This window comes from Colobus angolensis, unplaced genomic scaffold (assembly GCF_000951035.1).
Source record: "Colobus angolensis palliatus isolate OR3802 unplaced genomic scaffold, Cang.pa_1.0 Scaffold3, whole genome shotgun sequence".
Classification (NCBI taxonomy): Eukaryota; Metazoa; Chordata; class Mammalia; order Primates; family Cercopithecidae; genus Colobus; species Colobus angolensis.
Window position 1 is genome coordinate 12,618,184 of NW_012116265.1, and position 23,345 is coordinate 12,641,528.

At 38.1% G+C, this 23,345-nt stretch overlaps 1 protein-coding gene across 2 annotated transcripts in view; it reads right to left on the bottom strand.

Annotated features, from left to right (window-relative positions):
- The window catches only part of TSHR (thyroid stimulating hormone receptor), a 164,759-nt gene that overhangs the window by 22,185 nt on the left and 119,229 nt on the right, over positions 1 to 23,345 (bottom strand). The window contains exons 5-9 of one of the 2 annotated variants that reach the window (XM_011949469.1): positions 21,945 to 22,019; positions 20,473 to 20,550; positions 18,674 to 18,742; positions 9,400 to 9,477; positions 8,909 to 9,246 (exon numbers count right to left, since the gene is read on the bottom strand). In XM_011949469.1, the coding sequence (XP_011804859.1) occupies positions 9,177 to 9,246; positions 9,400 to 9,477; positions 18,674 to 18,742; positions 20,473 to 20,550; positions 21,945 to 22,019 (370 nt within the window). In that variant the 3' untranslated portion in view covers positions 8,909 to 9,176. Of the gene's footprint in view, positions 1 to 8,908; positions 9,247 to 9,399; positions 9,478 to 18,673; positions 18,743 to 20,472; positions 20,551 to 21,944; positions 22,020 to 23,345 lie in introns of those variants that run through there. The other variant, XM_011949468.1, reaches the window with a different exon arrangement.

The following is a 23,345-nucleotide window of genomic DNA, read 5'->3' on the forward strand; positions in this document are numbered from 1 at the left end:
ATTTTCAGCCACCTAATAGTATTATCTTGTGAAGATCATGAAGAGTTTTTAAAAAAAAAGAAAGAAAAAGAAAAAAAAAAAACAAACCAAGAAATATGACAGTGCCATGACCCTTGAATTAATTTGATCAGCTAAAAACAAGAAAAGTTTATTTTTGAAGTTTATTTATGTTGATACCTGTAATGCAAACTCAAGGATATTATTACAGAGATTTCCTCTTCTTAGGAGGTACTTACTCAACAATATGCTAAATGCTATACTAACGTGGGTTACGTAATTTAGAATTTAGAGAACTCTGATTATTGTGAAAGGCATTGCATTTCAGTGTGTTCTTTTCTTTGAGATTAAAAACACCAAGAGATTCTCTTTCAAAATAAGATAAAAAGAAAACAAGGTAATCAAAAATGGAAAGTATAAAAATGGAAAATGAGATTGCATATCTTGATTAAAAATCAAAAAATATTATTATACTTCCAAACTAAATTTAAAAGTCTTTTTGTGAAACAGCAAATATTGGATAATAGATCTTCTGACTCTGGATATTGAACCTGTTTTAAATTAGATTATCTTTTGAGAAGTGACCTTGAAAAACGCTGATTGAGTGGGTAAGTTTGGTTTTATTTTTGTTGACCATTAGACATGACTGTATTCTCCCTCAAAAACCTTTATGAGGCAGAAATATATATGGCATCTGATTCTCTTTTCTTTAGATGGAGTTTAAGATTTTCCAAGTTTGGCTTTTACAACAAATGACAATGAAATCATGGCTATTTGTATTTAGCTACAATTCATCCAATATTTATTGACCACTTTCTGTCTTCTGTTTTGAGGCAGGAAGGTTATAAAAAGTATAAGACACTGCTTATTTCCTCTGGAATCTTAAAGTCTAATTATGGAAAGATATGTGGGAAAAAATAATGGAGATTTTGACAAAAGATGAAGACAAGAATTAAAGAGATGTCACACGTCCTTGCATGATTAGTTAACAAATTCATTTTCAGACAACAATTACACTTGGAAGTTCAGGAATGAGACTGGACTCTTCTTTGTTCATTTCTTACTTTTCTCCTATTGACCTCTCACATGCTGACATCTCCATTGTCTTCTCTTCCTGTGCTTTGTGGCTTTGTTATTAAATTAGTGTTAATTTTTTTTTTTCTCTCAGACAGAGTCTTGCTCTGTCTCCCAGGCTACAGTGCAATGGTGCAATCTTGGCTCACTGCAACCTCCCCCTCCTGGGTTCAAGCGATTCTCGTGCCTCAGCCTCCCGAGCAGCTGGGATTACAGGTGTCTGCCACCGCTCCCAGCTAATTTTTGTATTTTTCATTAGAGACAGGGTTTCACCATGTTGGCCAGGCTGGTCTTGAATTAGGCCATGCCTGGCCTAATTTTTATTAAAATAATGCATGGACCTATTTTTAAAAAGCAAATTATACTGGAAGCTTGATAATACAAGAGGCAGTCCTTCCCTGCAGTCTGGTGTCTGATGTCCCAGAAGTAACCCCTTTTAACTTCTGGTATTTCCTTCCATAAGTGTAAGTATTTCTTGATTTATTGGTTTTAGATTTTATCCACTGACTCTCTACTATAGAAGATGAGGATTTGGCTTTCTTTTATCATCCCTCACCCCCACACATTTCCTCTCCTGACACACTCCTCTACTCTCCTGAAATAGTTTTGTGACATATTTGGTTAAACCCATATTCAGTACTTTGGTTACTGCAACTTTGCATATTGTGCTTTCATTTCCTTTGTCATGTAACTGTTTTATTTCTATTTTTTATTTTTTCATAAGATGTCCATCTGTCTCTCTTTTTTTATTTGTGTGTCTTGGTTTGAACAAACCTCTTGCTAAGTTTTCTACATGCTCCAGTGTTCTTTAAAACACGTCTCAAGGCTGTGAGTGGTGGCTCACGCCTGTAAACCCAGCACTTTGGGAGGCCTAGGCAGGCGGATCGCCTGAGGTCGGGAGTTTGAGACCAGCCTGGCCAACATGGTGAAACCCTGTCTCTACTAAAAATGTAAAAATTAGCCAGGCGTGGTGGTGGGCGCCTGTAATCCCAGCTACTTGGGAGGCTGAGGCAGGAGAATTGCTTGAACCTGGGAGGTGGAGGTTGCAGTGAGTGGAGATCACAGCATTGTATTCCAGCCTGGGTGACAAAGCGAGACTTCATCTCAAAAAAAAAAAGAAAGAAAAGAAAAGAAAAGCTGTTTCAAATCAGGTTTTCACACAATGAATTTCATCAAATAATCTATCAACCCTTTTTTTTTTTTGGGACGGAGTCTTGCCCTGTCACCTAGGTTGGAATGCAGTGGTGCTAACTCGGCTCACTTGCAGCCTCTGCTGCCTGGGTTCAAGCAATTCTCCTATCTCAGCCTCCCAAGTAGCTGGGACTACAGTCATGTGCCAACATGCCTGGATAATTTTTGTATTTTTAGTAGAGATGGAGTTTCACCATGTTGGCCAGGCTGGTCTCAAACTCCCAACCTCAAGTGATCCGCCTGTCTCCGTCTTCCAAAGTGTTACGATTACAGGCGTGAGCCACCGTGCCCAACCAACCCTCTTTTATTTCTAGAAGACCTTCCTCTTGGAGTTTTCATTCTTCAGCTCTGATGTAGATGTCATGTTCTCAAGACTCCTAGGACCTACCTTTGTGGTCATCCTGGGATTTCTATTTGCTTCTTTCCTGTGTTGATCACTATTTTAACAAAGTCCTAATTTTTCTCTTTCCTGGTTTATGCTCCAAGAAAAGACGAATAGGAAATCAAGGTTTTGAGACTTTGCAAGTGAGAAAATGTCTTTATTTTATCAATCATACTTGATTGGTAGTTTGGAAATGACTTTCCCTTCAGAATTCAAAAGGTGTATTCTATCTATGGTCTTCTTCAATGTCACCATTGAGAAAATTGATGGCATTCGAGTTTCCAGCCTGCACAGGTCACATGATTTCTCTGTCTAGACGCCTTTAATTTATTATTTTTATCCCATCGATTTCATGTGTTATGATGTACCTTCATGCCTCCCCACTTTTTTTTTTTCTGCCATATGGGTTCTCTGTGGGTCTTTTTATTCTGAAAATACATTTTCCTTATTAATGGGAAATCTGCTACACTATTTTCTTTTTTAGTTTTTGTTTTTTCTTCCTAAAACTTTTGTTAGCTGGGTTGTGGAGCTCCTGGCCTGAATTTGTAATTTTCTTATTTTTTCTTTCCTCTATTTCATATTTTTTTTTGCCATCTTTACTGAGCGCTGTTTTTCCCTTTATCTTTAACAACTTCTGCTTACTTTTTTGGTTTTGGCTTTCATGTTTTTAATTTTCGAAAGCTCTTTTATTATTTTCTGAATATTCCTGTATAAGGAATTATTTTGTGCATGTAAAACATTATCTCTCTGAGGATATTTGTCATAACTTTTATGAAAGTTTTCTTCTGGTTCTTGCATTGTCTCTGTTCCTTCCAAGTTCCTTTTTCTGTTTATTCTAGTCCTTGTTTTTCATGTCACCACTTCTATTCAACATAGTACTGGAAGTTCTAGTTAGAACAATTAGACAATAGAAATAAAAGGCATCCAAATCCTAAAGAAAGAGGGAAAACTGTCTCTAAGTGCAGATGACATTATCTTATACAGAAAACCCTAAAGCCTCCACCAAAAAACTGTTAGAACTAAGAAATGAATTCAGTAAAGTTACAGGATACAAAGTCAACCTACAAAAATCAGTTGTGTTTCTATAAACAAATAATAAGCTATCAGAAAAAGAAATAAAGAAAACAATCCCATTTGTAATGGCATCAAAACAAAACAAAAAATAGGAATAAATTTAAACCAAGGAGGTGAAATTTCTGTACACCGAAAACTATAAGACATTGACATTTTTCATGTCAATGGATTTCCTCAAAGGTCTGCTGATTCTTCAATGTCTGTTCTTGTTTGTAAGGGAGGCCTATGGGAAGCTCTGTGTGTGGAAGCTTATTGGCTGGTGGGCATTACTATGGTGACTTTAGGAGACTATCAGTGATTCTTTTTGTAGGTTTTTTTTTTTTTTTTTCTTTTCCTTGGGCCTGTCAGCTTCCTCAGTACTCTCATCTCTTACTGGGAGGGTATACATTCTGATGCCAATATTCTATGAGTTGAGTGGATAAGAGGTTGTTTGTTGTTCTTACATTTTAGAATGTAAATTTTCATATAATCCTGTTTTAAGAACAGTACCTGCCTTCTAACCTCAACTGTGCTTTTTCTCGTTGAGTCTTGGTGATGACATTTTAACAAAAAGAAAATTCTAGTCTTTTTCTGGGATGAGTAAGAAGTAGTGCTTGAGTGTACAGAATGAGACCAACCAGCTTCAATGTCACCTATATTCTCATTTGCAGAACACTTAAGATTTAATTGATAAAATATTTCATAGATTTTGTGATTTGAATTAACTTGCATTTTATTAATTTCACCCATGCAAGTACTTAGCATGCAGCTCTCTCTTGGTTTTTGAAGACACTCATCACTTATATGATCACCTTTCCTACTCTTTGTCATTAAAAATACATGCTTTTTAATTTATTTATATTTTCTCAGAAGTACTGTCATTTTAATGTTGTTTAAAAAAGGATCAGGGAAAATCACATTGATGGGGAGAGTTCAGAAGTCTCAATTCTATTCATTTTTTGAGATTTCCTCTATACCTGTATCCCCTCATCACTAGCTATATTCCAAAGAGTCTCAAATATATCTCTAGCCCTGACCTCTATTGTGACTTTTGAACCCCCATATATCACTGCCTGCTTGTATGCATCATGGGACCTCAAAGTAACTTTCCCTATCTCAGGAAATGGTGATCTCATTCTCCTAACTGCTCAGTCAAAAATTGTTACAGTTCTCCTTGATTCCTTCCTTTCTCTCATCCACCATATTCAATCCATCAGCACGTCCTGTTGGCTTTACCTTAAAAAATACAGTAAGGATCAGATTATTTCTCATCATCTCCACTGCTACTGCCTTAGTGCAAGCTACTTTCATCTCATGCCTATATTATTTTGGCATATTCCTAAGTTGTCTTCTTGTTTCCATAGTTGGTCCCCTATAGTTTATTTTCAACACAACAGTCGGCATGTTCCTGTGAAACTTTGAGTCAGATTGTGACACACCTATACTCAAAATGCTCCTATGGCTTCCCCTCTATCTAAAGAGCAAATCAAAAGACCTGATGATGGCCTCTAAGACCATCCGCAAGCTGCTCCTGAACTCTATCATCTTTTTCATCACAGCTTTTACTTTTTTCATCCCTGTTTACTTCACTCTGTTTGAGCGGCAATGGCCTCCTTGCTATTCCTCAGACGCGCCAGGTATATTCTCACCTGGGGGTCTTTGCACTTGTCTAAAATGCTTTTTTCAGATTGTCCCCAGGTTTGCCCCTTTGTTTCTTTCAGATAATTTCTGAATTGCCACCTTCTTTATGAGACTTTTCGCTCACTGTTCTTTAACGTAGTGACCCTCCCCTATTGACAGCACCCAGTGAAGAATCCCAAGCTTAGCAAGTCCTCATCAGTAAATGCTTATTGTACATTTTCAAAGGTTAGCTAGGGAGAGTTTAACCAGATTGATGGGAATGGATAGGAATGAGGGGGAGCAAGGAGAGAATTCCAGCTGGATGAATGGCCAAATAAGAACTAAGATATGAGACCCCAAACTTAGAAATCATTCACATTCTCATGATACTTGTGAGCAGATGATTTAACCAAAGGAGAAGATACAGAGGAGAAAGAGCCAGGACCCAGGATGCAACCCCATTTTGAGGAAGGATGCAGTGAGCTAAGGAGAGAAATTGGGAAGGAGTGATCAGAGAGGTTAGAACAGATCAGAATAATGAAGTGTCAAAGTTCAGGAAGAAATGAAAATAATCATAATAATGTCTAACATTATTGAGGATATATTTAGTTCATTTATTATCTTATTTAAACTTTATTAGTTTACTTTATCCTGTTTTGACAGATGAGAAAAATAAGACTTGGGTCTTACAGTTAGTAAGTGATGGGGCTAGGAGTCAACTCCAGGTATAACTCCTCATCTTTGTCACTTTCTACAACCTGGAATGCCACCAAGAGGCAGGGAAAGCATTTTCAGGCAGTTGCACAAATACTCTTAACTTAGTGGAAGAGTCTTGTAGAAAATCTTGCCGTAAATATAAAAAACAGCCTCTAGGCAGTACAAGCAGATAGTTTGACCACTTCCAAAGAAGTAGAAATGGATGCTCGCTTGAGGACAACAGACTAAAATATCTTCAAAATATGATTGCTCTTTAAATGCTATAGTGTTTACAGAAGAGTGCTTTAATTATTTTTTGGGTACCATATTAATTTCACAAATATTTATTAAGCTCATACTGTGTTTTGGGCATTATAATATGAACCAGAATTGTAGAAATACAATTTTGGTTAATTGTATTTAATTAATTCCCCTAGAGGGCAGAATTAAAATGCCAACAGGTGCTCATCAGAAAGACAAGATTGTAGCAGGGTTTTCCAGACAGTAGGAAGAGTAAGAGTTTAGCATAACAGTATAAGTAGGTTGGAGAATTAAGGGAGCTAAGAGGTTCGATATGGATGGACCATTGGTCAGAGGCGTAAAGTAGTGTAAAAGACAAAGCTGAAGATTTTGGCAATGCCTTGCATACCACACCAAGACCTCTGTCCTAAGGGGAATGGGAGGCCAGTATTGGGTTTAAGATTCTACTTGCATGTGAACCCAAAGAGGTTTGGGGAGGGTGGATTTGGGAGGAACCAGACTAAATAAAGGCAGGAGTCAGATTTGGAGATGCTAATCATCTAGACTACAGCTACTCAAAGTATGGTGCCCATTGGCCAATAGCTTCTCACCAATCCAAGGATAAGAAGCGTATGCTGGATGTAAGCCAGCTACTTCAATTAAACACATTTTTGAGTTTGGTTGACTTCATTTTCATGACAAGACTTTCTCCAAAAAAGAAGCTGTGCTTTGCTATACATCGTGGACAGCTACTTACCTTGTAATGAACTCACTTCGAGTGGTTCTAGTCTACACTATTGGTCTTCAAATTCTTTTAATCTCACATATTAATAAGTAAAAAATATCTGAGTATGTACCACTGACATACGAATAGTCATGAACCCTATACATGTATTTTTGTAATACTATATTATATATACCATAACACACTAAACATACATTTTAAAATAATGCAATGAGGATAAGTAATACATATTTTTAAAAGTTTCCCAAAAGCAAAAGCAATGTTATCAAATATACTTAATTAGTTTTGAAAATTATCTTTAACCCTTTTGGCTATGGCTGTTCAAAGTCTGCTTTTGGTTCAGTTTATTTTGATTTTGGTTTAAATGGCTGTTCTAGTTGAAAAAATTACCAAAGACGGGTATTTCACCAAGAATAGAGCAGACTTCACTGCATTTATTAAACTAAGATTCTCATTTTTCAATCTAATCCAGTAATTAAATACATGTTTTAATGAAATTTTATATTTTCTGATGTCAATCAGTTGTTTTTGCAAAGTGATCTGGAGGTGTTTCATTTTCACATTTTATACACATGGATTTTAAACCTATTACAACTCTGTATTACTTTGCTAGAGCTATAGTAACAAAATACCACAGATTGGCTGGTTTAAACAACAGAAATGTATTTTCTCACAGTCCTAGAGGCTGCAAGTCCAAGATCAAAGTGTCAGCAAGTTTGGCTTCTCCTGAGGCCTCTCTCCCTGACTTGCAGATGGCCACCTTCTTGATGTGGCCTCACATGGCCTTTCCTCTGTGAGTGCCCATCCCTGGTGTCTCTCTGTGTATCCCAATCTCCTTGTCTTATGAGGCCACCTGTCAGATTGGATTAGGGCTCACCTAACATCCTCATTTTAATTTAATTACCTCTTTACAGACTCTATCTTCAAATACAGTCACATACTAAGATGCTAGAGGTTAAGGCTACAACATTTGAACTTAGGAAGACAGAAACAATTTAGTTCATAACAAACTTAATTTGAAAGACTTAAAACAGGTTAAAATTCTATTTCTGATTTGAACCAAACAGAATTTTTATGGCATTGATCATTTTTTAATCAGGAAAATCATACAATAGGTGAATGTTTCCAAATACCTGTTTCTAAAGTCTTTCTCTAAAGCATACATTTCTTTCAAAAAGCAATGACTTTTCTTATTACTTGGTGAAATAGTACCTTAATTTTGAAGAAGCTGATATAAAAATGTTATTGAAAAATATCTTCCAGGTAAAAAATTATTGACATGGACTTTATCACAGAGAAGGTTAATACATTTTCCCCACTTGTCTTCTTGTAAAAAGGAAAATGCATAATGCTTTTAAGTACTTTGCCATGAATTAACAGTGAACCCCCATGTAGCACAGCAGATTTTCAAGATCACTCTGACCTCTTATATGGATGGAGCCTATGTGTTAAGAGAACAGGACCTTAGACGCACTTACCTGGGTGCATTCAATCTGAAAGTGAAATAAAATTGTTAAAGGTAAAAGAGCGAAGGTACCCAGTGCTGAGGACTGTGGATCACTCACTCGTCTCTAGGAGGCTTCCACCCACTACCTGACACCTGAGGGACAGTGGCTATCTATAAATAAAAGATTAATAAAACTTAATTTGTTCTCATTTAAAAATAAGTATAAATAGAACCTCTAATATTTCCTCTCGCCCCTAACAGATTATCTTGTGCATCTCTAGGGTGCTGTGTTCCACTTTGGCAGGGACTAAAGTGGATGCTCAATGATGAGATTCTAAACTGGGGCAAAACCAAGGGAATGAGGAAGGTGGTGATGATACAGAGGCTTCAGGGAAGTAGAATCAATAGAACCTGATCACTGACCGGATGTGGGGGTGTAAATCAAAGGAAATATACAAATAGGTATGTTTTCATGCTGTTTAAAAAATGTTTTTATTCCATCTTTCCCCATAATTGTAAGTTCTTACAGAGATGAGTCAAACTATCATTTATATTCTTCCTTCTTTGTGCCAGGCATTGTGCAATGTACATTCAGGTATATTTTCTCTGCAAAGACTAGAGTGGCTTCCATCTAGTTGTGGACCTTGCATTTCAAAATTTTTCAAACAGCAGCTGCTCCATGAACAGAGCCCCTGTGAGCATGAACACCAAGGTGGCTGCCTTATCAGCCATCAGGATGGCATACTGGAGCTTGGGGCCTTCTGAGTCTCAAAGGACAAGGACTTTCTTCCAAGAGGTAGCCTATACAGCCAGGAATAAAGGGACTTGCAGAAGCCTTTACCCAAGACAGCAACATTCTCTACCCCGAACATAAGGTTCTCCCCTAATGTCTCCATCTATTCTAAAAAAGTAAAAAAAAAAAGACTAAAATATTCTTTTGTATGTCTGACTCACAGGAAGCTTGGTCCACTGTATACTCCTCCAAATGCATCTTTGTCAATAACTGTCAGGTATTTGTTCTTGTTTAGGTAACTAGAGAGAGAGAGAGAGAGAGAGAGAGAGAGGAAGAGAGAATGAATTAGGTGATTTTAAGAAATCACACCAAATTAGTACAAATATCAGAATAAAATGTGACCCTAGTATTGACTGATTTCAAGAATTTAGAAGATACTTTATCTTCTTCTGGGTTAAGCACTTAAAACATTCTAGGTTTCAATTGTATAAAGTTTATACACGTTAATTATGGCAGAAGTTTTTGAAAATGAGCATGTTTATGATCTAATTTGCATACCTAAATTTCTTAAAAGTTGCTTTAATTCCCTATTTTCCAGGCCAGTGGCAATTGTATTTTTTAGTCCTTTTTAATGCCAATCCTCTTTAATACCAAATTTTGTTTCTTAGTATTAATTAGTATTCCCATTTAATTTAGAATACTAGGCTTAAATCAGGAATGGAATGAAGATGGTGAGGGTGGTGAGTGATGCTGAGGATTGTCAGAGATTCAGATCTTTTCTTTGGGTAAGGGTGTCAGATTTAGCAAATAAAAATACAAGATGCCAGTTAAATTTGAGTTTCAGATAAACAATGAATAATTTTTTAGTAAAAATATTCCCCATGCAATTTAAAAACTATTTATATTAAAAATTATCTGTTGTTGATCTGAAATTCAAATTTTACTGGGTGGCCTGTATTTGATCTGACAACCCAATAGTGCGTATGAGGAGTGTTTATGAGATTACTGTGTAATCTTCTTTGTGCCAGGTATAGCCCAAACTTGGCCTCTTCTGGTAGTGGCTGAACATCCAGTATCCAGGGCATTGTTAAGTGTGACACAGGGAGAGTCAATAAGTCTTAAATACATTCAGAGACCTGGCTAAGATGCTAAAGCAGCCAATCTGTGCCTTCCCAGTGGCTTGAGATTACTGTGTAATCTCATTGACCTTCCACGGAAGAGCTTTGATGGGCACATTGGCCTTGCCATTTTAAAAACACACCGGGCATTAGAGGGTAAAATAGTTTTGGAGCAATTTAAGTTACAAAGTGATTTTGAAATAAAATTCCCTCCAAATGGGTAAAAGTGTCCAAGGATTTTGAAACTGGCCATTTCCCCATAACTTTATTACACAACAAAATTATCTAAAAAGAAGCATAGCACATATATATCCTTGTTACAAATGCTCCCAATTTATACATTTAGAATAACTCACAACATAACCTAGTCCACTTAAACATCAGCGAGTGGCCACCTGTCGATGCAAAGGAATATAGCAGAGACCCTTAGAAAGTCTGCTTAGATATGGCTAATGCTTCCATTATTCTGCTTCTGGGGTCTGCTCTTCATGGTGGAACATTTTTAAGGGTAATGGTTAATAATAATATTAAGCCTTCAGTCAGAAAGATTTCTTCTCCAGAGCCCTCACAGAGAAACTTCCCTCCTGGTTAACTGGACCCAGGCATGAGTCTTCATTGGAGCCATGGGAGGAAGAAGAGTTACCAATCACCAGTGCTGAAAAAGTCTCTTCTTTCTGGGCAGGATGAGGGAATCACTAAATGATGCATAAGTGCTGGGACTCCACAAAATGACATGTCATAAATTGGTATATATTTTTGGGTCTTTCAATTTTCTTCTTCTTCTTTTTTTTTTTTTTTTTGAGATGGAGTCTCACTCTGTCGCCTAGTCTGGAATGCAATGGCATGATCTCTGCTCACTACAATCTTCTGGGTTCAGGTGATTCTTCTGCTTCAGCCTCCTGAGTAACTGGGACTACAGGCACTTGCCACCACATCCAGCTAATTTTTGTGTACTTTTAGTAGATACAGAATTTCACCATGTTGGCCAGGCTGTTCTCGAACTCCTGATCTCAACTGATCTGCCTGACTCGGCCTCCCAAAGTGCTGGGATTATAGGCATGAGCCACCACGCCAGTCCAATTTTCTTCTTAAATAGAAATTGAGAACTACCTAATCTAAGGTACTCATTACCATTTTGCCTCCATACACTCTTTATTTCTTTCACAGCATTATCAAAATCCATAATTATTACCTTGTTTATTTACTTGTTTACTTTATTGTTTGTGTCCCCAGTCAGAATGAAAGTTCTATGTCTACCCAGTGCCAAGTTCACCTTCTCTATAACTATTTGTTGGATGAATGTGTGAATGAGTAGAAAATAAATCAATATACTTTTTCATCAAGACAGTAAAATGGGCAGTGTTAAACTCTTAGGGTGACGCAGATGATGGCTTTAAAGAAAAAATAATGAAGAGTGAAACAACAGAAGACTTGGCTTATGGTGTGGTGGCATTTGACCGACTGTTCTTCCTGAGGTAGTGATTTTTGAGGCATCTGGTTTACAAACACCTCAAGGGTAGAGCCCAAACTTGGCCTCTTCTGGGCTGAAGACCCAGTATTCAGGGCATTGTTAAGTGTGACACGGGGAGAGTCAATAAGTCTCAAATACATTCAGAGACCTGGCTAAGCAGCCAATCTGTGCCTGCCCAGTGGCTTCAATCACAGTCCTCACTTGATCATTGTTGGACTCTCCTTTAACCCACTATGTCCATGGAATTCCTTTGGTCAGTGACACCTGGAGTGGGCAAAATCCACCTTGGAAAAAAACAACAACTGCAGAGAAGATATTGAACAGCATGATTTTGTAAAAAGACAACTAAGTTCAGTACAAGGGCTGCATGGCTTGCATCTCTTTTTGTATTCTCTGGACAATGCAGCTTACAGATCACATTCTGTTCCCAGGCTGTTGAAAATCAAGTAAGAGCCGGTGAACTCATCTCAGTTTTTCCTCTTCATCTCTAACTGCTGCAAGTGAAATTCAGCTTGTTCTTTCTAATCATTAGAAATTATTGTAAAACTAAATTATTGCTTGTCCAATTCTGCAATGTTTTCATCTGATATTTAATATGCTCCTGAGGATAAAGAGCCTGGTTGATAAGCATTGCAGTTTACCAGAAACTCTGCAGAAGACTTCAGACTGGAAAAGCCAGCCAGAGTCCAGGAGGGGAGGAGGAGGATGCAGAGGAGCCCCGGCCAAGCTGAACGGAGATGAACGGACACTTCCGGAGACTGTGCTCTCTAAAACCAGCATGGCTGTTTGGGTACTTTACCTCTTAGAGATAATTAGATGCTTAAAAGTGAAACCATCACTCTGCCTTGAGCAGATTTGAGGGCTGCCTCATTTAGCTTTTTAAACTTGCTTCAGCTTGCTGCTCTTGCCTTCCACCTGAAGTCAAGAGAGTGAGGAGGGAAAAATACATATACAGAAGCCTTGATATCCAGGAAGAAAGTGCTTCCATCAACCTCATTTATCACATGACATTTCCTGGGATTATCAATCTAGTGAAACTGATTCCTTGACTATGACTTACCTTGATTCTTCTGAAATCTACATCTGTACCCAGCTTGGATAAATCATTCACAAATCTTGGTAGGCTCTCTAGTTAGCCTACTCTAGACAGTGATTATTTTAGAGGGGAGTGATAATAAAAACTACCCCTTGCAAGGAGAAGATGAACATAAAGTAGCTTAAGAGAGACTCAAAAGGCTTGTAGTAAGAGATGAAAGGAAATACTTTTTGAAAGTCAGGGTTTCTAAATATTTATACTGGAAAGGGCTTATGAGAAAAGAACTGGTATTTCCTTTAAGAATAAGATAGACATGGCTACACTCTATGTGTTCAACAGCTTTTCACTGCTTGGGACTTATTCCTCTTTGAGAACCTGTTGGAAGAAATGAAGTTCTTCTGAGAAAAGAGATGTCAGCTTTTCCATACAGGGAGTTAAGAAGCCCTGCCCTGATTTAAGACTGTGAATAGTTCACAGTTAGGGAAGACCAATGCAGTCAGGAAAATGAAGGTGGTGAGGAATCAGCTGAGGAAAATATTCAATTGACAAACTCAGTATTATGTATATTATGTGTACAATATGTGTGTGTATGTACACCCTTTTCTGTTGGACTCACTCTTGGCACGTAGTGGCCATTCAATAAAGACTTGCTGGAGGAAGGAATGAAAGCCCGATTGTTGGGTGACTCCTAGAAAGAGGCACCCTCTACACCAGGTTTAGAAAGACATGATCGATGCCAGAGAGAGGAGTGTGATGCCGTGGCAAAAGAATTTGCTATTGCTGCTGAGCTTGGCTCTCTGGGGAGTTTTAGGATACATTTCAGCTCCAAGATGGGATTTCAGCCTGTGCCTCCACAGTCCCTTTAGGGGGAACTTGGGCTGGCCCCGATTATGTTGTGATATTCTCATGGGAACACTTCTGTGGGGAACCATGTTTTCCTCCCACAGCGTTGGTAATTCAGAAAATTAAAGGGAACCCCTGCCTACCTCTCATGTTAGTTTAAAGAGAAGCTGGATTGCTCTGTGGAAATCCTTTTGTAGCAGAAATCGGAACACCTGTTTGTAAATATAACCCGTGAGAAAATACTCAAGCTTTCAATAGGCAGAGGGAAAAGTCAGCCTTAGAGTATATCCTGCAAGCTGTTCAAATACTTACCCCATGATAAATAATAGCCTTCTTCATCCTATAATCTTCTCTATCATTGTCTTTTCCCAGTGTGCCAGGATGTGGTATTTTACTTCGAATCAGCTAATGCATGATGCTAATTAGTGCATTAATTGTGTTGACTCTGTTTATAATAATCAGTGTATTGGTGGGCTCTTAGCACGTCAAAATGTCATTTTTATTCCTGCCTAAATTTTTACTGTCAGATAGTAGCTAGTTTCTAGAGTTTGACGAAAGGAAATGTGATACAGGGAATCAGACGTTCTGTGAGAAGCAACATATCCCCACGCAGATTGTGTGGAAAGAGGATGGAAAAGCGATTCCAAACAATGAATGTGTGACTTAACTTGTGACCAAGTACAGTTCAACTTCTGTTGAGCAAGGGATGCTTGTATTATTATTAATTTCACCTCTGAGTGATGACAGCGTTCTTGGCACCATAGGAAGTCATAGGACAACGTGCTTTTACACATCTGCCGTCATTTTCATGAAATCCTGACTAATTACTTGACTGCTGCTGCGGCATCAGCACTTGCACTCAATGTGGAATTTGTCCAACTTGGCTGTAATGGTATTATTCAGTTACATTTTAAAAAATGAGTGTCAATGAGATCAATCTGCTAATTTCAGTAAATTGTCATGAAGTGGAATGGTGGGGGATGATTACTCTTTTGGATGACACATTGTTTAAATGAGAACCTAATGATATCTGGACAAACTTCTAGAGAAATCACCAAATTGCTAACACGTCATGTGCAATCCTTGAACACTATTAAGATAATTATAGGAGATTGATGTGTTTGCCTCAGTTTAAAATCACAATTAGCACTGAGACCAAAAGCAATATCCCTATGTTAAAAACACAATGTGAATACTATTTTATTATTACTATAGAACCTTGACCTCTCTTTCTTTCACCTGTAGCTCAATCCTTGTCTTCCTCCAGTCCCAGGGCTCCTTATCACAACCATCATTTTGATTTCACATTGGATTTACATGATACCTTTTACTGAAGTGCTTAAATCTAGGAAAGAATAAATTTCTATTGACTAGGAATCAGAAACTTAGGGTAGAATGGTGGAGCCTTGTTTTATAACAGGGGCAGTTTCCAGCTTAGATTCAAAATACTGATTAAAAAAAATCTTTGTTTTCTATTATGATTGGATCTGCACTTTCTAATGCCAAATATTTTAATCCAGATACTTTTTATCTTGATCCCACACTTGCCCTTTAACCTTTACCAGAAATTCAGAGAAACAGACTACATATTTCGCCACACAATAGTCATCCTCACTGAATACTTTTATCCAGAGGTCTACAAACTATGACCTGTCAGTCAAATCCTGCCTTGTCCTTGTTTTTGTAAATAAAGTTTTATTGGAACATAACCATGCTCATTTGTTTATATGTTGTCTATGGCTGCTTTCACACTACAAAGGCAGACTTAAGTAGTACAACTAAGACCATATGTCCCACAAAGCCCCAAATATTTTCTTCCCAGAAAAAGTTTGCTGACCCCGATCTAGACTTTTAGAAACCAAGACACAAAAGATTCTTAACAAATAAATAGTTTCCACGTTTGTTAAACTCTTCCAAATAACTTTAATACTTAACATAAAAATGTCAAGAAAGTATTGTGAAATAGTACACTGATTTCTTTCCTGTGTTTCAAGAGATAGTTAGACAGTAAGTCATGGCACCAGTGAATTGAAAATCCATTGTCACTGACAGAATATCTCTGCTGTCAGCTAAGCCTCCCACAGAAACCATGATATGGTCTGAGGAGAAAGCTGGTGTGAAGGTACAGAGAGTCTCTATATATACAGCATATCCTCTAATAATATTGTCTCATTCACTATTGTTTAGTTTGTTGTTTTTTTTTTTCTTTGAGACAGAGTCTTGCTCTGTTGCCCAGGCTGGAGTGCAGTGGCACTATCTCTGCTCACTGCAATCTCCGCCTACCGGGTTCATGCCATTCTCCTGCCTCAGCTTCCCGAGTAGCTGGGACTACAGACGCCCACCAACATGCCTGGCTAATTTTTTGTATTTTAGTAGAGACTGGGTTTCTCCATGTTAGCCAGGATGGTCTTGATCTCCTGACTTCCTGATTCGCCTGCCTCGGCCTCCCAAAGTGCTGGGATTACAGGCGTGAGCCACTGCGCCCAGCCTGCTTACTTTTAATTAAAAAAAATCCTTTCCAGGCTGGGGCTACTGTTTGTGTGAAGTGTGCACACCTTCCTCATGTCTGTGTGGGTTTTCTCCAGGTATTCCAATTTCCTCCCACACCCCAAAGATGTGCATGTCAGGTTCCTGGGTGTGTCTAGATGATGACAGTCTGAGTGAGTGTGGCGGTGTGTGTGGTCGTGCCCTATGTTGGGGTGACGTCCTGTGGACCTTAAGGTCTGAATTTTATTCTTTATCTTTAATAAATGATAATGTTTGAGGGTCATATCTTCCAATGACTAAATATGGCAGGAAAAACAGGCAGATCATTTGAAGCATAGATTCTTATCTTGAGCTCCAAAATCTTTTGCTTGCGGAAAAATGAATGTTTTAGAAATGAATTACCCTATATCCCAGGTTTCAGGTTCTTTTTCTAATCCACCATTCTGGAAAGGCAGTTTTAGTTCAGGCAAGAGTCAGCTGAACACACTGAATTCAGGAGCCACATTAACAGCTCTGGTTTCCCTGGTTGAAGATTGCCTACTCTCTCCTATCCCTGCCCTTGCTAATATGAGTCTTTGTTGCCTTAATGCTAACTAAACTTTTGATGTACTCTTTGTCTAGAACTGTGTGATGGTCATCTGAAATCTTTAAACCCTAAGCACCTACAAACTATCTTCATTATTTTAAGAAGTCTCCATACTCCATTCATAGAAAATTTGAATTTGAAGATCATCACCCTGAGAGTCATAGCTTTCTAGGAATAGTTGAATCAAAGAGGAAAATATTTGGTGAAATTCATACAATATTAAAATCAAATACCACCTTTCCAGAATGCGGGATTAGAAAACGAACTGAAACCTGGAATACAGAGTAATTCATTTCTAAAACATTAATTTTGATAATGATTTAAAAAACAATGGGATAAATCTAGAAAAAATCTAGCTTGTATCTCCAAAGAAGGAAGGCAATGTTATTCAATATTTAGGCTTCAGTTATTTTCTATCTGAGATGTATATTTTGGACTGGGTACACTTCTCCCTAATGTACTTTGACCTTTGATATTGCTGCCCTTGAGCTGACCCCACCAGAATGTACGCTCAGTGTGGGCAGGGAGCACATGGCTCCTGTTCATCTTTGTTTTCCCAGTGAATGGCACAGGGCCTGGTACATTGCAAGTGTCTAATAAATATGTTGAAAAGTAGATGAAAGATTGTAAGAAGTTAGTATCATAAAGTTAAGATGGAAGGAGGGTCTCTCCAATTCTGTAAATAAATTTGAGGGGGTAAGTACTCTATCGAGTCTTTTTAGACTTCACCTATAATTATGTATTAAAAAAGATAATGGAAATGAACCATTATGACTCCACAACCAGACAATTGAGAGAATGGTACTGTAACTCTTCATTTCATAGAGACTGGTAGGAAGCACAAAAGTTGGCAAAGGGTGAGTCTTCACTTCAACAGAACTCAGGGAGCCTTGCCTCGGTGTAATGAGTTCAAACATTTTTTTACCATTTACCATTTAAAAATGAAACTGTTCCAGAACCTACCACCTAACCCCTAAATCAGAACATCAACCAAAATCACTTAATCTACATGCGTGTTCTTCTCCATCCAGAGCCACTGCATAGGGTTAGACAGCTTGTTGACCTCACCCTTGCTACTTAAAGTGTGGTCTATGAACAGCAGTATTGGCATCACCTGGGAGTTTGTTAGAACTACAGAATCCTGAGGCCAAACCCAGAGCTATGGAATCAGACTATGTATTTTGATAAGACCCCTCAGAGGGTCTGATGCCCAGGAAAGTTTGAGAAGCCCTGTACACAACAGATTTCAAGTCTTAAGTCCTTCAGATTTTGCAGGGATCACTTCTGGAATATAAAATTACTATGTATGAAATGTTTAAAGTGAAAAAAATAGAATTAAAAAAATGAATACATAACAAAACACTACCAAAAATGAGCAAGTAAATTTGAAAAAAACAACAAATAGAAAAAGGTGAAATAGAAAAAATGTATCATTTGTAAAGAAATACTCAAAAAGTGTTATAAAACACATCAAGCACAAAGTCTGTTGTTTGCTGTTTCAGCTGTTCCCAGAATTATTTATTTTTTGAAAAGGCAAAAGTTGGATATGATTTTTTAGCTATTTCTGAGTGAATCAAATATAAACTGACATCTTTCCCAAAAACATGTCAGAAAGGACTAAAAGAGAAATCACCTTATTTTCTGAACAGCTTTGAGCTTCATTAAAGATACCTTTTTACTTCATGTACATAATAGATGAACATTTACACACACACACACACACACACACACACACCAGGGAGAAAAGCTTTGGAACTTACCATTGGAGCTAATGTAAGTGTCCACTAAAGTGGGCCCCTGCCAAGTTCCTTGACCTCATTTCCGTATTGGTTACACTAACCCTGGGATGGAAGATGCTCTGGTAGAACCTATCTCTCAACAGAATTCTGCCCCATTGGATGGTTCTTCTTAGGGTAAGGAGAAGTGACAGTTTTCATGGCTGCCCTTGACTTACACAGCATCCAGCTTTGTCCCATTGAAAGCATATCCTTGGATTGAAGTAAAGCCATTGTTGTACAGCTTCCTACAACCAACAGAGAGAAGAGAAATCAGTGACTGGTGAGCAGTGGTGCTGGCCTGTTTCTGGAGAGTTGGACTATATTTCTTTGGTGTCATAAATGTGCATAAAGGTGTTTCAGGTCCCACATATGTATCCCATGAGAAAATTTTCCAGTACGAGTTGTTGGAAACAAGATAATATTTCTCAGTGTAAATGCCCATTCTCCTGACTTAGCTCCTAGTATATTTAAGCTTTTTCTCAGAATCATATTTGCTTTAAGTAACAAACTTGTTACCATTAAGGATTTTAAAAGAATATTCCATATACATTCAGAAAAAGTGATTTGAGGTAACAGTTAATCCAATATCAATAGTGAAGGAGCAACTGCAGTCTCTTAAGATAAACATTTTGAAAGACATTCATCTAAATGTGCATGTTTTTATTTTTTCATTAATATTTAAATGTTATTTCACCTTTGTATTTTATCCATCTTTTTATCCTCCAAGCTTATCATAGATTAAATATTTAAGGGTAATGGGCTGAATTAAATTAAACCTCATAGATGAATTTAAGAAAGTAGATAGACCATGTCCTCTTATGGATTTTTTTCTTTTTTTTTTTTTTTTTGAGACAGGGTCTCTCACTCTGTCACCCAGACTGGAGTACAGTGGCTCAATCACGGCTCCCTGCAGCCTTGAATCCCTCGGCTTAAGCCATCCTCCCACCTCAGCCTCTCAAATAGCTGGGACTACAGGCATGTGCCACCATGCCTGGCTAATTTTTGTATTTGTTGTAGAAATGAGGTTTCACCATATTGCCCAGGCTAGTCTCGACTTTTCCCAGAAGTCGAGGCAACTTCACTGGGCCCAAATTGATAAACTAGGAATGACTCAGAAAATAGCCCCTTAGAAGAACTCCGTGACGCTTGGATCCATTTTTCTGGGGAGTAATTTCATCAGGTTTTATCTGATAAAGACCCCCACCCCAACTTTAGTGTGAGCAGAGAAATGAAACTGGGGTGACAATCCAGGCAAAAACTTCACCAGGCTTGAAATGGGGCAGTGGTCCTGAAAATAGAGAGGAGATCCCGCAGAGGTAGCTCTAACTCTACTTTGTGGCTTATACAATGAGAGAGGAATTTTCTACCAGCTTAGAGAATTAACTTATCCTTTATACCTCTATTAGATCTTCTCCTTTAGAACATTTTGTGAATATCCCTAATTAAGCATCTATTTTTGACCATCTAAAGGGCTTTGCCCCCATTCAAGCTCTGGAAAAATGCTGACTTATAGCAGCACTGTGCTTTCTATGTAATATTCCCTTACAGGAACTTAATAACAGTTTGTGATTACTGAGTAAAAGTGTGAGTGCAGAATTTATAAAGCCCTTAGTGGCACCACATTTTTTTAACTCAGTGATCTTGGTAAAGTCACTTCAATTTGCTTAAACCCCAGTTCTTCTTCTGTAGAATGGGAATACTTGGATACAGATGATTATTCCATAAGACCTGCAGGCCAACCTGCAGGTACCAACCACTGCCCTAATGGAATCGTCTTATCTTGTTACCTAAACTCTTTTGTAGTCTACAGAGTACCATCCCACAAGACAATACTCTTATTTAATTATGTAAAACACTTTATACTCTATAGAGTATATATGATAAGGCAATATGGCTCTTGGATGGTCTGTAAACATATGAAAATGGCTCGAAATAGAATTTAGTTGATGGAGGGAGTAGAACTGGTAATACTCACAGTGTCAAGGTTTCATTGCATAGTCCCTGAAAAGCATTCACAGGGATTGACGTCATGTAAGGGTTGTCTGTAATTTCACTGTGAGAGAGGGACAAAAACACTTAATGAAAAAGTGCTTTCCTCCTGGAGCAGGAGTCTTGCTGCATATATGCACTTAAATAAATAACAGGACACAATATAGCTTAATCTTATTTCTTTTTAAGTTTCACTGACCCTTCTTAACCACTAGTGGCTCAGAGGTCTGGTGAGGTGCTGAGAGCTGTCCTAGACGACATGCACCTGGAGCCCAAGTGTGGGGTAAGCAAGAGAGCTTTAGGTGTGGGTGGAGGTCACTGACTTAATCCACATCTCGAGGGAGGCAGATGGATTTCAGAGGCTTCTTCTGAATCTGCAACACTTCGTCCACAACAACTAGAGTTTTCTACATGCATGGACCTTTAAGGAGGTCAGGATAAAAGGATTAAATGATTTCATTTAATGAGTATTTCTAAAATGTCCTTCACTTGCCAAACTTCGCCAGGCTCCTGGAGAACCTTTCTACACCATCCTAGTTTCTGGAATATTGCTTACATTTTGAACTGAGCTCGTTTGCAGCAAAGAAGTATGATCAATTTTCTTTTCTAGCAAAACCCCAAGAGTTTGAAGTTTATCATTCTACCTTTTGCTGACTTTTTAATGCAAACACAACTTGTAATTCTCTCTGCCCTATGTCCTTTCATTCCTATACAATTAGTAAGACAACTGACCCATGTCACCAGCTTTGAAAAAGGGCACATGGCTGCCAATCAAAGGTCACAGGCAGTAATTTGAGTAACCACTCCTGACTGTCCTTTGAGACACTGCTCAGGCAAACTCACTTGAGGTTTCTATTCCTCAGTTTCCTCATTCATAAATGGAAAAGCAATAACTTTGTTTTATACCTTACAAGGTGACTGAGAGGAGCAAATGTCATGTGTGGGGAAAGTATTTACAAAACTATTAAAACTATATGAAAAGTAAGGTATCATAGTTATCATCAAATATTCCTTCTATTCAACCATTCCCATTGGCAAAGAAACATTGCATAATTTCTTCCATTTAAAAACAAAAACACACAAACAAAATCTTTTCTCCTGACTCAATATCCTCCAATTACTGAGCTATTTTCTACTCCTTTTAATAGTAAAACCTCTCAAAGGAGTTAATTATGGTAACTCTTTCTAATTCTCTCTACCCAAATCTCCCTTGAGCCCACTCCAACCAGCACTCCACTGGAACTGTTCTTGGCAGAGTCACCAACAACCCACATTGCTAAAGCCAGGGGTTATTTCTCAGTCCTTGCCTTACTTCATGCCAGTGTAGTCACAGCGGATCACTGCTTACTCCTTGAAACAATTGCTTCATGGGGGCTTCAACCAACCCCCATGACTGTATTCTAGTTCTTGTCAGTGACAAACAAAATATTGTCAAACATGGCATGTGTACATACTTACAGTATAAAGAATATATCAGTGGAATAAACTTTGGTCAGGTCAGGGAACATTTTAAGTCCAGTGTTGAAAATGCCACTAAATTAATGAAAAAAAAAGAGGAAAAAAAAAGCATAGAATTTAGGTAAAAACATCAACACATAGGAAGGAGAATAATGTAATAGCTGAAAGTATGGGTTCTGAAGTCAGCCTGTAGTCAAACGCCCAACTTCTTCACTAAATATCTGAGTAACTATGGGCAAATTCTGATGGCTGGATGAGATGATATTCCCCCAAGGCACAAAAATTAATCCAGTCCACCGTTGTCAATACATCTGCTTGGCTTAGAATATTCTGGAGATTGTTTTAACTGTGATTACTAGAAATATAAATTCAGTTTTCGTGTGTGTGTGTGTGTGATTTTCTTGTTTAATTGGAAAAAATTATGTGTGTGTTTGTGAAGGGCTAAGAAGAGGATGGGACAGGAAGATATGACTTTAAGCCAGCTTCATCTTTCAAGCTTTACATCATATTGTGCTGTTATTTTGCCAAGAATAGCTTTCCTACAGCAGTGACCTGAGAGTACCATTATAGCAGTACCATTAAAAACAAAAAAATGTCCAGAGGGCCTTGCACGGTGGCTCACACCTGTAATCCCAACACTTTGGGAGGCCAAGGCGGGTGGATCACTTGAGTCCAGGAATTCAAGACTAGCCTGGCCAACATGGTGAAACCCTGTCTCTACTAAAAACACAAAAATTAGCTGCGTGTGTTGACGTATGCCTGTAATCCCAGCTACTTGGGAGGCTGAGGCATGAGAATCGCTTGAACCTGGGAGGCAGAGGTTGCGGTGAGCTGAGATCACGCCACTGCACTCCAGCCTGGGTGACAGAGCGAGACTATATCTCAAAAAAGAAAGTGTCCAGAAAAGGAAGGAAACCAATTAAAGACAATGTCTTCACCTTCCGAAGTTTATATCATCTGCAGAAAAATGTTAAGATTAAAAGACATGCATAAAACACCATGCACACAAAAATTCTCAGGCTCCTGATGCCTCCCAGATTTAGTTGGTTTAACATTTGTTGCAGCTACTTGAATTATTTGGAATTTTTTTTTTTTTTGAGAATTTGGCATGGCATAGAGCGAGACCTAGACACTACCCAGTAAGGCTTAGGGAAAGTCTTCTGGTAGAAAAACCATATCCATTGATACACCTTCTGAGGCAAATTCAGACTTGATTCCTAGAGAAGAAGGCATAGGATTTGAAGAGGCAGCAGGAGCCAGAGGTCTTAAAACAAGCAAATGGGAGGGACATTCCAGATAACTAAGGAGAGAAGTGAGATTCCATAACGTATATTTGAAATACAGTAAACAAACTAGTTCAATTGTAATCGCTCCTCACGAAGAATAGTAGGAGGAAAAAAG